The 17472-nt window shown below is 42.2% G+C and overlaps 2 protein-coding genes across 8 annotated transcripts in view; one reads left to right on the forward strand and one right to left on the reverse strand.

The window, feature by feature from the left end:
* Positions 1-4249, forward strand: part of ARHGAP22 (Rho GTPase activating protein 22) — a 207321-nt gene extending 203072 nt beyond the window's left edge. For all 4 annotated transcript variants that reach the window (XM_030847657.2, XM_030847659.2, XM_060286585.1 and 1 more), the window contains one exon: positions 3613-4249. In XM_030847657.2, the coding sequence (XP_030703517.1) occupies positions 3613-3841 (229 nt within the window). In that variant the 3' untranslated portion in view covers positions 3842-4249. The remainder of the gene's footprint in view (positions 1-3612) is intronic.
* Positions 4250-12442: 8193 nt separating this feature from the next.
* MAPK8 (mitogen-activated protein kinase 8) overlaps positions 12443-17472 on the reverse strand; it is a 104224-nt gene continuing 99194 nt past the window's right edge. The window contains exons 12-13 of one of the 4 annotated variants that reach the window (XR_009559387.1): positions 13334-16551; positions 12443-13106 (exon numbers count right to left, since the gene is read on the reverse strand). Coding sequence is in view for 3 of the 4 variants with exons in the window: in XM_030847662.2 (XP_030703522.1) it covers positions 16406-16551 (146 nt within the window). In the remaining variant the exon portion in view is untranslated. Of the gene's footprint in view, positions 16557-17472 lie in introns of all 4 variants that reach the window. The other 3 variants (XM_030847662.2, XM_030847661.2, XM_030847664.2) reach the window with 3 other exon arrangements.

Consider the following 17472-nt stretch of genomic DNA (forward strand, 5'->3'; position numbering starts at 1 on the left):
CAGCTGTGGGTCTGTTAGGCTGGAGATACTTACTAAGTTTCTGAGTGGACTTGAGGGAGATAAAGATTGAGGGTTGTCAGCACACTGAGTGCTTTAAGTGCTTCAAGTCTGAGGCTGGACAAGGTCCCTCAAGGAGTGGCGTGGAGGCTGTGCTCAGGAGCACCAAGGGGCAGGGAGGACCTGGCAAAGGAGGGCCCTGGACGGGAGGAGAAGCAGTGAAGCGGGCTCATGGGGGGCCTGCTGCCCCTGCCTTGGGGAGGGTCTTCTGACATTATGCCCTGTGCTCCCCAGATGGGAGGCTGGAGTGAAGGAAGGCTTTCTCCCTTCTCCATGCTTTTTTTTTTTAATTGAAGTATAGTTAGTTTACAATATTGTGCTAATCTCTTCTGTACAGCAAAGTGATTCAGTTATACATATATTCTTTTTCATATTATTTTCCATTATGGTTTATCCCAGGATATTGAATATAGTTCCCTGTGCTATACAATAGAACCTCGTTGTCTACCCATCCTATATATATAATAGTTTGCATCTGCTAATCCTGAACTCTGAATCCACCCCTCCCCCTTGGCAACCACAAGTCCATTCTCTATGTCTATGAGTCTGTTTCATAGATAAGTTCATTTGTGTCATATTTTAGATTCCACATATAAGTGATATCATATGATATTTTTCTTTCTCTGATTTGCTTCACTTAGTATGATAATCTCTAGGTCCATCCATATTGCTGCAAATAGCATGATTTCATTCTTTTTTATGGCTGAGTAATATTCCATTGTATATATGTACCACATCTTCTTTATTCATTCATCCGTCGATGGACATTTAGGTTGTTTCCATGTCTTAGCTATTGTAAATAGTGCTGCTATGAACATAGGAATGCATGTATATTTTTGAATTAGAGTTTTGTCTGGGTATATGCCCAGGAGTGGGATTGCTGGATCATATGACAACTCTATTTTTAGTTTTTTGAGGAACCTCCATACTGTTCTCCATAGTGGCTGCACCAACTTAACATTCCCACCAACAGTGTTAGAGGGTTCCCTTTTCTCCACACCCTCTTCAACATGTTATTTTTAGACTTTTTAGTGATGGCCATTCTGACCAGTGTGAGGTGCTACCTCATTGTAGTTTTGATTTGCATTTCTAAGAATTAGTGATGATGAGTATCTTTTCATGTGCCTATTGGCCATCTGTATGTCGTCTTTGGAGAAATGTCTATTTAGGTCTTCTGCCCATTTTTCAACTGGGTTGTTTGCTTTTTTGTTACTGAATTGTATGAGCTGTTTTGGAAATTAAGCCCTTGTCAGTCACATCATTTGCAAGTATTTTCTCCCATTCCATAGGTTGTCTTTCTGTTTTGTTTGTGGTTCCCTTTGCTGTGCAAAAGCTTGTAAGTTTGATTACGTTGCATTTGTTTATTTTTGCTTTTATTTCTGTTGCCTGGGAGACTGACCTAAGAAAACATTGTCATGACTTATGTCAGAGAACGTTTTGCCTTTGTTCTTTTCTAGGAGTTTTATTTATGGTGTCACGTCTTAGGTCTTTAATCCATTTTGAGTTTATTTTTGTGTATAGTGTGAGAGTGTGTTCTAACTTCACTGATTTGCATGAGGCTGTCCAACTTTCCCAACACCACTTGCTAAAGAAACTGTCTTTTCCCCATCGTATATTCTTGCCTCCTCTGTCGAGGGTTATTTGACCATAGGTGTGTGGGTTTACTTCCAGGCTCTTTATTCTGTTCCATTGATTCATATGTCTGTTTTTGTGCCAATACCATGCTATTTTGATTACTCTAGCTTTGTAATATTGCCTTAAGTCTGGGAGTGCTATGCCTTCTGCTTTATTTTTTTACCTCAGGATTGCTTTGGCAATTCTGGGCCTTTCACAGTTCCATATAAATTTTAGGATTATTTGTTCTAGTTCTGTGAAAAATGTCATGGGTAGTTTGACAGGGATTGCACTGAATCTGTAGATTGCTTTGGGTAGTGTGGCCATTTTAACAATATTCTTCCAATCCAAGAGCAGGGGATATCCTTCCATTTCTTTGAATCACCTTCAATTTCCTTTATTATTAATGTTTTGTAGTTCTCAGCATATAAGTCTTTCACCGCCTTGGTGAGATTTATTCGTAAGGTTGTTTGTTTTGTTTTTTTGGATGCAATTTTAAAGGGGATTGTTTGTTTCATTGTTAGTATAAAGAAATGCAACCAATTTCTATATGTTAATCTTGTATCCTGCTACCTTGCTGAATTCGTTTATCAGTTCTAGTAGTTTTTGCGTGGAGTCTTTAGGGTTTTTTTTTTTTTTTTTTCTTTTTGCGGTACGTGGGCCTCTCACTGTTGTGGCCTCTCCCGTTGCGGAGCACAGGCTCTGGACGCGCAGGCCCAGCGGCTCTGCGGCATGTGGGATTTTCCCGGACTGGGGCACGAACCTGTGTCCCCTGCATCGGCAGGCGGACTCTCAACCACTGCGCCACCAGGGAAGCCCTAGGGTTTTCTATATATAGTATCATGTCATCTGCAAATAATAACTTTACCTCCTCTCTACCAATGTGAATACCTTTTATTTCTTTTCCTTGTCTGACTGCTGTGTCTAGGACTTGCAGTACTGTATCGAAGTAGTGAAAGTGGGCATCCTTCTCTTCTCCCAGACTTCAGCCCTTCTCCATGCTCTGTGTTCAGTGGTTGAGGGTGAAGGCCCAGGCCTCATCCTGGATGGGGCAGGGAATGGATATTTGCTTCAGGTACACCATGTGCCAGGTGGTATGCTGTGCACACGTGGTCTCCTTGGTCTATCGTAGCTACAGTGCATAGGTGGAAGGCCGTCCCCTGCATTTTCAGGGTGAGACACCAGGGCTCGGTGAAGTTTGAGTCCTGCCCACAGTCATGTGTCTTGTAGTCAGGTCAGTTCCTAGGAGCCAGGCGCAGCAAGTCCCTCATGTCTCACAGGAGTGGGTCGTCTGGTTGAAAAGACAGATGTGTTAACCTCTACAGAGGCCTGAGGTGTAGCTCTGTGGTAGCAAAAAGGAGCAGTAATGTGGGTTATATGCTGGGGAGGATCAAGAGAAGCTTCCCAGAGGCTGAGACATTTGGGCTCGGGTGTGAAGGCCGAGAGGGAACAGAAGATGAAGTGACAACCTGAATGGGGTTTCCTGTGAGTTGCTGTCTCTGCCTGAAGCTCAAGGGGTCTCGTAGAAGAGCAAACGTGAGGACAGTTTCCTGCTTCCCTCTGGGTGCAGGGCTCAGTCCTGTTCTCTGCCAGATGGCAGTCCATCCCTCAGCAGGACAGCTGGCTGGGAGGGGAGGGTAAGTGGTCTTCGTATTTGAGTGAGGACTCAGGGAGGCCCCTGGCCTCTAGTGCCAAAGGCTGAGGCGGGAGGGTCTCGGGGATGAAGCCCAACTGGCTTGGGGAAAAGCCCCAGGGTCTGGTGAGGAGATGCAGTCTGTGTGGCCTCACCCAGCACCGGGTCTGAGCCCGCACACATCCTTCCCCTGGTCCCAGGCCTTACCAGCTCCTTCGCCCCATCAAGTGTCTGCTGACAATGGAGTTTTCTTTGGCAAACCCAGCAGGCCCAAGTCTAAAATGATGTCTTTCTTCTTGAATTTTAAGACTCGAAGAAGGTAGTGCCGACCTGAGGAAACGAATGTTACAGCTAGAAGAACAACTAGACCAGGAAAAGAAAAAGTACACAATGCTGGAAATAAAGCTGAGGAACTCAGAGCGGGCACGGGAGGACGCAGAGAAGAGGAACCAGCTGCTGCAGAAGGAAATGGAGGAGTTTTTTTCAACCCTGGGAAGCCTGACTGCTGGGGCAAAAGGTGCCAGAGCACCAAAGTAAAGGAGTGGGGAGAGTTCTGTGCTGCTGCTCAGCTTGCCTCGGGAGGAACCAGAGCCTCTGCAGCTTGGCCCTGGGCTCAGTGGTGCCAGCTGGAGAGAGCAGTCCTGACACGCCCTGTCGGGAGCCCGAGCCCTGCTCTGGAGCTGGATGCTGCTCTGACTGAGTAGGGTATGGCAGGCGTCAGGGGGGACAGTCCCGTGGCTGCCAAAACAGGTGGCACCTGGGATCTGAGTAGCTCACCAGGACCTTTTTGCATTCTTTATTAAATCTGCCCTGAAAGCATGATGCCTGGATGCCTGACTCCTTCATGGGCATGCAAAGTGAGGGTACCAACTGACCTCTCCTGTTTCTCGCAGGGTTGGGAGTCCTCAAGGTGTCCCATGGGTGGAATGGCGTGGGGCCTTCAGAAGTGGGGTGCAAAGGTCCCAGAGGAGCTGTTGCCATGGTCATTGAAGCTGGACTTAGTCACATGTCTGTGCTCTCAGCTCCATCTTCTGTGCTCTGGGCAGGATGGCTTACCTCACTGCTTGCTCCCTCTCTGGGCCACCTGGGCCTCTGCAGCTTGTGTCTGTCCTGGAATTCCTCTCAGGCCTTCCCCTGTAACCTGCTTTCCTTCCCTTGACTCTAGCTCTGCTCCAAAGCCAGAGCCTGTGAGTCAGAGCTCAGCAAGGGTGCTGCACTCCCTGCTTCTGCACCCCGGGAGTGTGCAGGGTGACAAGGTGTGCCTCTAAAGGAAAGGTGAGCCAAGGTGATAGGTAGTGCCTGTTCTCTGTCCTCCAGGTACAGACGCCTCAGACTGTGCCCATCTCCCTTGCAAATTCCCCTCGAGCTGGTGCTAACCCCTCTCCCTTCCCTGCCTGCTTACCTTCGTCCTCCAGTTCATCCTCAGACTTCAAGGCTCCACGGGGGTAAATCCTTCAAGAAAACCTTTCCGTGGCTGCCGCCACACACAGCCCAGGCCTGGGCCAGAGCTCCACAGGATGGGCCTTCAGGGGCACCAAAGAAGCCACCTCTAAGCAGAGAGGACTGGCCTCTGGGGCACAGGCAGTGCTAGCACCAGCATCACTTGCTCCTGCTCATGGTGTCCTTACCTATCACCCCTCACTACCCCCAGCCGTAAACTGCAGTGGTTTTGAGCGGAGTGGGGTCAACAGAGTGCCCCAATTTCCGACTATCGTCTCTGGAGAAGTCATTCAGGCCCAACCACCCATCTACCTCGAGTCAGGTATAAACTATCATGTGATAGCAATCCTCTAAATGCCAGGGTCTCAGTGCTCCCAGAAGTGCTGGCTCTGCACTCTAAGGTGCAAGCCTACAGGCCCAGCCAACTAGTAACTCTAACAGTGGTGAGGCAGGCCAATGACTGGTCTGCTGCTGGGTCACTTTTGGCCTCACCAGCCAAGAGGACAAGTGGCTGCCGAGGGCCTTCAGCAGCATCAGCAGCCCGAGTTCTCTTGCGGAGCTCTGAGGGGTGGGACGAGTGGAGAGCACTACCTGCATCTGCTCCCAGGACCAGTGCCATCACAGCACTGGATGCTGGGTGACTAGCTTTCCCAGAAGGTGAAATATTGCCTTCCTCTGTTCAAGGAGAAAGAAAATAGTACGAAGTGACTGATTCCTCACAACAACTCAGTAACAAAGGAATTAGCTGCATGCTCCCCATTCAGAGGAGAAACTGAGGCTAGGAGGAGACTGGTGGGAACACCAGTGTATTTTATCGTCCTGAGTTCCCTCACCACAGCCCTGAAATTCTGCCGACTTTGACCTAGAGAGAAAATGCTGCCAGGCTATCAAAAGAGCAGAAAAGACCAAAGGGGTTTCACATGATGAAAGGGAGGCTGTCTTCTCTTAGCCATTAATAGTGGCAAAGCTCAGCTTCTGGCCAAGTCCTTGCCCCAAACCAGCTCATGAGCTGCATCTGCCACCTGCTGGCAAAACTAAGACCTGCAAATGTGATTTTTCTCTGAAAATTAGTTGGCAATGAATGTCTGCTGACGTTCTGCCCTCCAATTTCCATTTAACAGCACCCTCCCTTCTATCTGTAAAACGTACTGACTTCTGCCTGTAAAGCACGCTGAGCACTGAGACTGGGGGGCTCTGGCCCAGTACCCTGTACTCATCTGCTTCATTCTCCCCAGTTGAGTTGCATTTACAGAACCTGTCCCCAAACCTGTGGATTCAAGTTGTACCTATTGTAATGACATCATTTAATATTTAGTAAGCCGATGCAACTAGAGATTATCATACTAAGTGAAGTAAGTCAGAAAGAGAAAGACAAATGTATGATATCACATATGGAATCTAAAATATGACACAAATGAACCTGTCTATGAAACAGAAACAGAATCACAGACATAGAGAACAGAGTGGTGGTTGCTAAGGGGGAGGGGGTTGGGGGAGGGATGGAGTGGGAGTTTGGGATTAGCAGATGCAAACTATTACATACAGAATGGATAAACAACAAGGTCCTACTGTCTAGCACAGGGAACTATATTCAATATCCTATGATAAACCATAATGGGAAAGAATATAAAAAAAGAATGTGTATGTGTGTGTGTGTATATATATATATATACACAACTGACTTTGCTGTACAGCAGTAATTAAAATAACATTGTATTTCAATTAAAAAAATACATTTGAGAATCTGATGAAGCCTATGGACCCTCTGAAGAAAAATAACCACATATACTAAAAATTCAGCTTTCAGAGACCTCTTGAAGCCTGTCACTAAATTCTGTAATCAGAGTTTAGAAATTAAGGGGTTAATAACAATAAATCCTTAAATTTTAAAATAATAAGTAAACCAATGAATTATAAATGTGAAAAGACAAGGAATCAATTTTTTGAAAACCTACATGAATGCTCTCAGTAAAGGCAACTTACTAAAAATTGTCAAATTATGGATGAATCAACCATGCAATAGTGGAAAATTGAAAATCTAGGATTCTGCTCCCAAATTACTTCAAAAGTGTTTTAAAATTTGTGTTTGACTCTAAAGAAAAACTGGAAATTTTAAGTCTCATACTGTAAAAAAGGGAGTTGGCTTATTTTAAAAGACTGGCAAATGTCCCTTTTTTAAGAAGTTAGAATACAGTTTTAGGGATGTGTGTGTATGAAAGAGAGGCAGAGACAGAAAAACAGAGGGAGAGATATTCTTTGTTTTACCTGGCTGGTGGAATAACAGACCAGGCATGAACCGTGTTCACTCCACACAGTAAACGGGCTTCAGAATGGAGTCCACATAACCAGGCTCCGTGATCTGTGGGCAATAAATGGAGTCAGTAACAATATCCCCCTCCTTTTGATGCAGGGCCCCAGCCCCCTGGAGAGTTCTCCCAGTATCCTACATAGTTCTATCACAAAGGGACAGCAAGACGTGGCAGCAGCAGTGGTGGAGTAACTGTCATATCTACTTAGCTGGGAGCTGTCTCACATGAGACACTGTCCCTTTGTGACAGAACTGAGACTGAAGGACAGGAAGGGGCAGTCATGCAACCAGACAGCCGCAGACAGAAGGAGAAGAGCTATAAAAGTTACATGAGTGCCAGCATCCTTGCTGGCATGGTGGGAGATGGACAGGGCTAGAATCAGGCAGGGGCCAGACCGTGTAGGGCCCTGTCTCCCATGGTAGAGTTATTTTTATTTGAAGGGATATAGGAAGGCATTCAAGTGCTTTAAATAAACAGACATGAATTGGCTTGCATTCAGCAAGACTCCTTTGGCCCCTGGTGGACAGTGGATGAATTTGGGGGCAGGAGGGAGTAGCAGCAGGGCATTTAGTCAGGGAACTACTGGTGTGGTCCAGGCCAAGTGTAGTAGTGTTGACAGGCCAGAAGCTAGACAGTAATGGACTGAAGACTGAATGAGAGGTGAAAGGAAGACACTGTGCCCAGACCAGTCTTTCCAGAAGTGCCGATGTGAATGGGAGCAGAGAAATAGGGTGGTAAAGTGGAGGGGGCAAGGGAGAGCTTTTAAAGAAGGGGATTACTAGAGCATGCTTGTATGCTGCCAAGAATGATCCAGCAGAGAGGGAGAGACTGGTGAGGAAGAAAAGGCAATAATGAGGAGAGGCAAGTCTGAAAAAAGATAAGGAAAGTGGAGGGGTTGGCTTCGGAGAGAGGAGATAGGAAGATGGAGGACGGGGACACAGTTGAGGTAGGTTTATGGAAATGCATACCGAACTCTTTGAGAAGTCCTGAAAAATGATGAACATGCTTACGTTTAGTTAGCAGCCCCAAATTTATTTGAACACAAAACGCTTTATTCACATATGATTTCTCAGGCAGTAGAGCACAGTGGTTAGAGTGAAAACGGAGGCAGACTACCCAGATTCAAATCCTAGCCCCACTGCATTGTTGGCTGTGTAGCCCTGAGCAAGTTACTCAGCATCTCTGTGCCTCAGTTTGCTCATATAATAGGAGGGGAGAGTAACAGTTCTTACCTCATAAAGTTGTTGTAAAAACTGTGAGCTCATACAGTCAAAGCACTTAAGTGCCTGGCATAGAGTAAGCTCTCCAAGAATATTGCTACTAATTCAATACAGAACTAGTGTTCAGTGCAACAAACTTGGGGCATCACTGCTAGGTATTGAGTCCTTGAAGGGTTTTAGGGAGGGTGGGGGCATGATAACCACTTTGGCAGCATGGTCTGTCCCTCCTCCACTTCCTCCTCCCTTTCTGGGCTCCATCAGCAGTCTCCTGGTACCTTCCCAGTTCCCTTCTTAACACCCTTGAGCATGACCTACCTCATTCTTTGCTGCACGCTGTCTCCCATTTGTCGCTGCTCCCGGTGGAGGATTTGGTATTTAGTTCTCCAAGGCAGCTGGTAACAAATGGACGGGCCATATCAGAATCATCTTGGGAAGCTTGTAGAAAAACCATCCCCCTCATAGTTCTATTTCTATATCAGAATCACCTTCTCCCTCTAAACCCTTCTGAGAAAACAGAGCCATAAAGAGTTTAGGCAACTTGCTGTAGGTGAGGCAACTAGTGTGAAGCCAGGATTCTACTTTAGGTATCTGGTGTCAGAGCACATGCTCACATTACTACACTAATTTCATAGTGCTGTATGCAGTTTCCTTATGCCAGATTTTGAAGGCAGTGAATACTGGATTTCAGAGGATAGAAACGGTATAGAAGATAGTCCTAGTCATTAGCTTACCCAGACCAATATTGATTGAATGCCTACTTCCCAGTCATCGTGATCTAGGAGTAAGACAGGCTTTTCCATCCAAGGGATTCCAAGGCGAAGCATCAGTAGATTAGCACACAGGATGCCCTCACAGAACAAAAGGAAAAGACATACAGCACGTTGTTGTCTTGTATTCTCTGTGGAACAAAATGGGGAGTGCATGAACGAATAAATTAAAGGAAACATGCAATGGGGACATGAAATAAAAAGTCCTTGCAGAGAAAGTTTATCAGAGGAGAAATTATCAAACGTGGGCCTTCAGCAATGAGGATTTCAAATGGGCAAATGGGGGGAGTAATGTGCACAAAGATGTAAAGTATATGCCGTGGAGGAGGTTCAGCTGGAATGAGCTGAATGGCAGGAATGATATATGAAATAGAATCAAAACAATGTTTAATTCTACTTCTCAGAAAAAACAACAGCAACAACCCTCAATACTGATTTTGAGGCATGTCTCTCAAGTGAGAATTATTCTTACCAACCACATGAAAATTGGGACTACTAGGGATGACGAGGATGACTTGGGGGTCAGCATGTATATAAGTTCTCAGATGGGGGACCACACAAAATTCCTCCCTTTCTCTGCAACATTTCTCCATTATCTTAAACCATTTCTATTCCTTTCCAAGGCTAAAGTCAACAATTATATTTGCTTTACACTAATTATTTTGATAAAAGTACACGAAGTAAATCATTTCAGCAGCCCTGTGACAGACTATCTCCCATCCTGTGACAGATGCAGCAGCACCAGGCTCAGCAAAGCTGAAACTTGTCCAAGATCACCCACTCTCTCCATCTGGAGCTCAGGCTAGTCTGGATCCACAGGATTCAGTAGATCCCACCCTCTCCAGGACCTTGTCTCATCGAGGCACATGTGCTTTTAAATTCTCCCTTTTAACGTGTTCTGACCCCTCAGTCTACCCCTCAAGACATTGTCATGATTCTTTATATTTCCTGCCAACTTTTGGAAAGTACTGTTTTTACTACTGCTTCACTACTCACTCAATCCTCAGCAATCACAACTATGCCCCCACCTGTCCGGGTAACTCTAACAGTCTTACTTATGTTACATCCAACAGGAATCCCCTATCTTTTCCCTCTGTCCACAAAAGGACACTAGTGAAAATGGTGCACAGACCACACAAGGGGATGACGCAGACCTCACGAGGAAAGGGACTACAAGACTGGAGAGGTCTACAGGCAGTTAGGGAGCAATCTTTCCTTTCCTTCCACTCCTGAAATACTAAGTGGCAAGCGGATGCCATACCTGAAGTGTGTTCTGTCATGAACCGTGATGTACAAACTGTAAAATACACTGAATATATTTTCCCTGCACAATCTCTTGTGTGCTGACCAACTGGCCCCAAATGCTAATCTTGGCAACTTCACTTACGTTATGGCAATCTGAGTCCCCAATTTTCCATTCTCAATATGAACAAAGTATCTGGCTTCCCAGTCACCAATCTCCATGCCTCGTCTAACCAGACCTGATCCCACTGTCAGTGACCCTCATAAAACAAAGGTGTGATCATATTAACTCCTCTTTCTCACAAACCAGTAGTTCCTACTGCCTTTAAAATGATGACAATTTCTTCAAAACGTTTCAATTCTGATCTTCAACTTTTCAGTCTTATCTCCCATCACATTCTCTCTTTACATTCACACCCCGCCAGACCATTCCTCACTCCTTGCCTTTCTCTTTACCTGGGAATACCCTTCCTCTCCAAAAATGCCTTAAAAAATATGCCTCCTCTGCGAAACCCTCATTTCCTCTAATCAGTCCTTCCCTGTGTCCCTTCAGCATGGTCTTTGTTCCTCACACAACACTTACTTCAATCAGACTGCCTAGACTCTGAGTGTCATCCATTTTTAGATCACTCCTCACTTCCAGCTTCTAACATAGGGTCTTAGACATATATGCACACATTAATTGATGGAATTAAATGAAATATATTACTAACTACCAAAGCAGGAAAAGAGACAACAGGATGTTGTAAATGAAATATGTTAGAAGTCTAACTTTACAGAGCATATTTGAAGTATCTTTTAGTTTCAAATGAAGTCCAAAGACATATTGGTGTATTAGCTATAAAAGCTAAATAAAAAAATTTCAAACCACAAAACCAGTACAAATCAATTTTCATTCACATAAAGTCAATGGACCTTTTGAGGAGCAACAGTAAAATAAATGTAGTACCTCAATTAACAAGAATGCATTACTTACTCCATTTTATTTGGTGTCACTAGGGTATTATGGCTGGGTGGAAATTAAATTAACTCAACACTCCACACAGATGTCTGCTCTTGCCACCCAGTCTATCACTGGAGGCCTCTTCCTTGACTGTGATGAGGCAGAGAGCACCAGGCTGGCAATCACATCAGCTGATGGAGCAGCAGTGGTCAGGCAGAAGCTTGGCCCAGGCTATCCTTTCCTCAGAGCAGGGAAGCATGAATGCAGGCGAGGGGGGTGGGACCCTCATGGATATGAGCGTTATCTGGAGCAAGAGTGGAGCAAGATGGAGGAGTGTCACCACATGGAGACTGGGCACATGCAGCGACAGACCCTGACACCCACATAGCAGCCTGCCCAGTGTAGGCAAAGAGAACACCTGCATGGCAAAGCTGGAAATGCGCTCAGAGCTGAAATCCCTGGTTTGTTTTGCAACAGATCCTTTTAAAATACTTATTCTTGTCAAGTGGCCATGGTGGCTGCTCTCTCACATGGTTACAAAGAACTATAGGTTAAGGGCATTGAAGCAAATTCCCTTTTTAAAATAATGTTTCTCTAGCAAGTTCAAACACCAGAAAAGCAAGAGTAGGTAAACGAGAAAACCAGGGTGATAGTTTAGCCTCTTTACAGTTTGTATAAAATCCAAATCTAAGAGACCTGCCCTAGCACCCCTTTGATCTCAATCCATAGGAAATCTTAAAATTGCCCAGAAAAACTTTTTATCAAAAATTTATATTTTGTTTTCAATGAAAAACTCTTAATTTCATAATTTTCATATCACTTTTTTCTTTTTTATTTAAAATATTATAACCAATTAACATACTAGATAACATTGTTTACATTCCAGTGGTGCATGTTTAATGACTAGGGCATGAATGATTAAAAACCACAATAATTATCTCAGCATTCCCTACAAAGTGCCCCATTTGTTTTGTCTAGAGGAGGGGAGAGGAGAGGGAATGGAACACAGGGAAGAGAGAGGAAATGAAGAAGGAATGGCATCATATAGGGAGAAAAGCAAATGTCAATTATGATACTTGGGTTTCAGGTTTCAAAACCTGTTGAACAGGATAAACTATAGTGAGAAAATAGATGTCACAGTCCAGGCAGACAGCTAGTTCAGTTTAACTTCGTCATTCAGCTAAAAGATTAAGAGCTTCTCAAAAATATACCAAATATCGGGCCTACAAAAGTAATTTATTTCTTCGTAAAATTTACTAAGATTTATTCCTTTTGTAAAATGTAAAGAATGGACTGATATCACGAGCAGGTTTCTACTTACAAAAACAGACAGTAATTACGTCCAACGAGCACATCTAACACCATACTCCAAGATACACAGTGAAAGATTTTACAGGTGAGTCTCTCTTACCGATGCAAGGTATATATTTTACATACTTACTGGTGTTGTGTCGACACTGGCTATGACGTATTTAACACACATTTATAATTCACTCAGAGAAGATCTAACAGTAAGGGCAACCGCTTACTTGGGAAAGCATAGAAAATTAGTGTGAGGTAGTTCAATAAAAACCTAGTTTAATTTGTAAGTTATTGTGAGAAAAAAACATTGTGCAAAACTAATCCACAGGTAGTATTTCTCAGAAGTTTCAGTAACAAAGAGAATCTAAATTAGAAATGGCCAGAATGTGTGACTCTTACTAGACTCTCCTTAAGAGCACTTAACTAAGAGCAGTTAGTTTGAAATTAATTAGGGCTTTTGTTTTCCTTACCAGCGTTCTAATCGCACCCCAAACTACACATTTCTGCTTCAATGCCCTTATACGTCTTCATCTTGCTTGCTATTAAGGAAAAATTAGTTTCCTCTGATTCGGGAAAAACCTAAGAGAGATCAGTAGAAACACAATGTACACTAAAATGTAAAGGATCCGGAGGCAACATTTAAGAGGTCTGCTAATGACAGAACAGTAGTGTTTGGTTTTTCTACTGGTAAGAGTTTACTGGGGTCATGGGGCATCATGCATTCACTCTACAGCTAATGTGCAACTAATGAACAACACTCACAAACAAACTACAACAGTATTTTTGAAAATAGACTATGTTTTTACCTCAAAATGTTGTACAGGCTTGTGCCTAGGCAACAATGAGTAGTTACATCTTCATAGTGTAGCACATACTGGCCGATACTGTATACCAAGTCTTATCTGTAACCCCAAACGGCTTCACTTGCCTGCTGCTGATTTCACTATCAGATCATCCATGTCCTCTTCACCTTTACCTTTTTAGACAACACAGCAGGATTAGCATGGGACAAAATAATGAAAGGGCTTATGAGAAAGTCTGCTGCTTCACATATAATCAAGCTTCTTGATATCGTTAAGGGGTTTGTATGGTAGCCTTTTCACTTAAGAGGCTGGCATTTCTCTTAGGAAGTCTGGTGTGAATGCACTGTACCTTTACCAACTTGGAAGAGTGCATACCAGGAACAATCAGCAGCCGAGGGTGTGTAACAAAATGAGAACTGTTCAGCAAACAGTATGAAGAGTTGAGATGCTTTGTCTATGTCTATTATAATTAAGCAATCCCAACAACACAATCATTTAACAAATAGTTTATATTAGAGGGTAACAGAACAGTAACCAGGAAGAAATATGTAGAAAGAATTATTGTCTCTTTCCTAACTTATGAAGTTAAACAATATATCTTGGTCAAAGTAATTTTCTGACAGTAAGACCATGGGTATATTAAGTATATAAAGTTGAAAAAACAAAGTTATAAGATAAGCAAAGTGGCTTTACGTAAGTACTGCTTGACAGAAAACTTATTTGTAATTTCTTTAAAAAAATGTTTAAGATGTTTTTAAAGGTTCAAAAGTAAAATACAAAGAACTAGCACATTTTTAATTTAATACAGTTAAGAGAAGAGGGAAGGTTGTATTTAGCTATTGCATTTTTAAAAACCCAGGACAAGCAACACTTAGACTTTGTTTTCAGGATATAACAAGTATTTTAGTCTACATGACTAATAAGAGTTGATTTTCTCTGATCAACTGAAACATGCTGGTTGGCAAGTGGGAGCTGGCATTTACAACAAACAATACTGTAACAACACTTGGTTTTCCTTGCTTAACCAAAATCTGTATCAAGAGATGGCTTATCAGCGAGGAAACAGAAAATAAGGGAATCTTCTGAGAGCATGTCAGTTGTTAAAGTGCAATAGTGAAATAATCTATCCTATAGAAATAAAGCTAGTTAACTGTCGGACTAATAAAAACTAGGAACACACTCATGCTCAAATTTCTTCTGAAATTGTAAATCCAATCCTGTTTCTACAATTCAAAAGGTGTTATAGTCTTAAAACTTTAATTTGCCTAATTAATGCACCCTGTCATATCAGTAGAAAAGGGATTAATAAAAAGGCTGCCAACTTCAAAAGAGGCTAGAAATCATCACTTTAAACCATCAAAGACAAACTTACTATTTCAAAGCATATAAAATGGCTATTAATGTATTTTAATCCTAAATATTGCACATTAACAATGACCTAAAATACCTTACTCAAAACGAATTTTGCACTGAATATATGAATAACATGCCAAGTGGACTTTCAGACGCTGCACGTTGAGCCGCACCAGTTCTTGCTCCTGCTGGTCATTAATTCCATTGGGCTTTCTGCCTAGAACCTTTAGCTTACTTAAGTATGCATTTCCCAGTTCATTACATGAAATGCCTCTTGTTCCAAAAATAACAAAAAGTGCCTGGGGCATTACAGACAACGTATTTCAGATATAATGAGACTTCAATGACATTTTACTTAAGAAAAATTCAGTTATAGAGAAATAATTCTGCAGATATAAAATGTAAACAGTTAACATACAACTGTCAGGAGCAGCACCATTCTTACACTGTTCAACATCCACATTGTGTGTTTTATTGAAAATCAGGTATAAAAAAATTAAAGACTCAGACTAAATAACCACCAATTATGCCTGCTCTACTCAATGTGAAGAAACAGTCCTTAGAAAATGATATCCTATATATGGCTGTGTGCTACTATTTTCAGATGAACGGTATATTGCTCATTTTATACATCACCTACAGAAATCTAAGTAGGCTTTGGAACCTCCCAACAGCTAGTATAAATATGATTATGCCACAGGTAGAATCAAATGGCCAGAAACACCCTGAGAACTGGTGCTCAACTGACTGACACTCTAGAAACCAAATAGGTCCAAGGGCCCGAGGCTGCAGGAAAGAGAAAGACCAGACTCTAAATCATTGCTGGGACCTACAGCCTGAGTAGATTAACTCAGTGTATATAAAAACAGGCTCACAGCTAGTAAAGGTGAACCATCTGTTTATTTCCATTGAAATGTATTATTCATGAAGCATCCTCTTGACTTTACGTGATTATAAGCTTTGAGCATGCCACAAATTTGCAGAAAACACCATATTCTCTTACTTTTGGTGGGTAGGATGGGGGATAGGAGGGTGGTGGTAGATGCCCAACATCTTCAAAGACATGCTCTGAGTTATTCTACCATTTAGATGATGGGACTTTTGCCAAAATTCATGTAGGATTACCTACCAAATTGTTGTAACTAAATTAGAATCGGCAAGTAGCAAATATTGGAGGTTTTTTTTTAACACGTTCATCATTTACAGTAGTTATTCCTGAATATAACTGGCTACAGGTTATTTTCCCTCACTCCTCTGGGGTTATTTCATTGATAAGCACATAACCCTAAAGGATAGCATCATGAACAAAACATCTGAATAAATTCTAATAAAAAAAACTATAAAAATCTTAAATAATTCATGATATAGGCAAGTCACCACATAATAGTTGCTTTGATAAACAAAATCTTACAAATTCAGTAAAAAAAAAAATCAGCAGCATAAGATAAAGCAAATATGCAAAAATTTTAAACCATGATAAAATAATTAGGTTTACATTATACAGTTAATTACAGCAAAAATACAGTTTTGTTGCTGTTTTAAAACACAACTTAAGTTTTAAATTACATCACTTGAAATTAAGAAAAAAACTACTTTACTACAAAATGAATTCTATGTTTTTGAAAAATCACTCAAAAATAAGACCACTGAATTGTTTTCAAAGTAGTTCTATCAATGACTAAACAACTCCCCATCCCTCCCACCCCCACAAGGCCCAAGTAGTCATCTACAGCAGCCCAGAGGTCCAGCTGATGCTTCTAGACTGCTGTCTGTATCCGAGGCCAAAGTCGGATCTGTTGACATTGAAGACACATCATTGACAGACGATGATGACGATGGATGCTGAGAGCCATTGATCACTGCTGCACCTGTGCTATGAGAAACAAAACAGCAAATCAGTTGCAGACAGAGTTGCAGACCGAGCTACTTGTACTGTACTGACCACCTCTAGTGGTCAATAATTTTTCTTTTGGTTTTAAAAGGCTCACTAAAAATAATCACAAGTGATATTCAACACAACACTAACAAACACTTTTCACTGCTAGCTACGAGGTAAGAATTCTGAAAACGTCTGGTAACCTGTCCTTTCTACTAATTTGTTTTTCATTTTCAGTTCAGGACAAGAATTATTAAGTCCAAGCTATAGTTAGAAATGGTCCTACGGCAAGACTCATGAATTGGCTTCAGACTGTGTGTGAATAACACTTAATAATACATGCAAAACTGTCTGCATTGCATTTTGTTGGAGAGAGGATCTCAAAGGAATGTATGACTCAAAGAGTTAAAAACTACTGCCCTAATAAATGTAAATTGGTGCAGCCACTGTGGAAAACAGTATGGAGGTTCCTCAAAAGACTAAAAAGAGAATTGCCATATGATCCAGCAATCCCACTCCTGGGCATATATCCAGACAAAAACTATACTTTGAAAAGATACATATACCCCAATGTTCACTGAAGCGCTATTTAAACAGCCAAAACATGGAAGCAACCTATATGTCCAATGACAGATGAATGGATAATGAAGATGTGGTACATATATACAATGGAATACTACTCAGCCATAAAAAAATAACAAAATAATGCCATTTGCAGCAACACGGATGGACCTAGAGATTACCATACTAAGTGAAGTAAGTCAGAAAGAGAAAGACAAATAACATATGATATCACTTATATGTGGAATCTAAAATATGACACAAATGAACTTATCTATGAAACAGAAACAGACTTACATAGAGAACAGACTTATGGTTGCCAAGCAGGAGGGGGTGGTGGGGGAGGGATGGA

This window comes from Globicephala melas, chromosome 16 (assembly GCF_963455315.2).
Source record: "Globicephala melas chromosome 16, mGloMel1.2, whole genome shotgun sequence".
Taxonomy (NCBI): Eukaryota; Metazoa; Chordata; class Mammalia; order Artiodactyla; family Delphinidae; genus Globicephala; species Globicephala melas.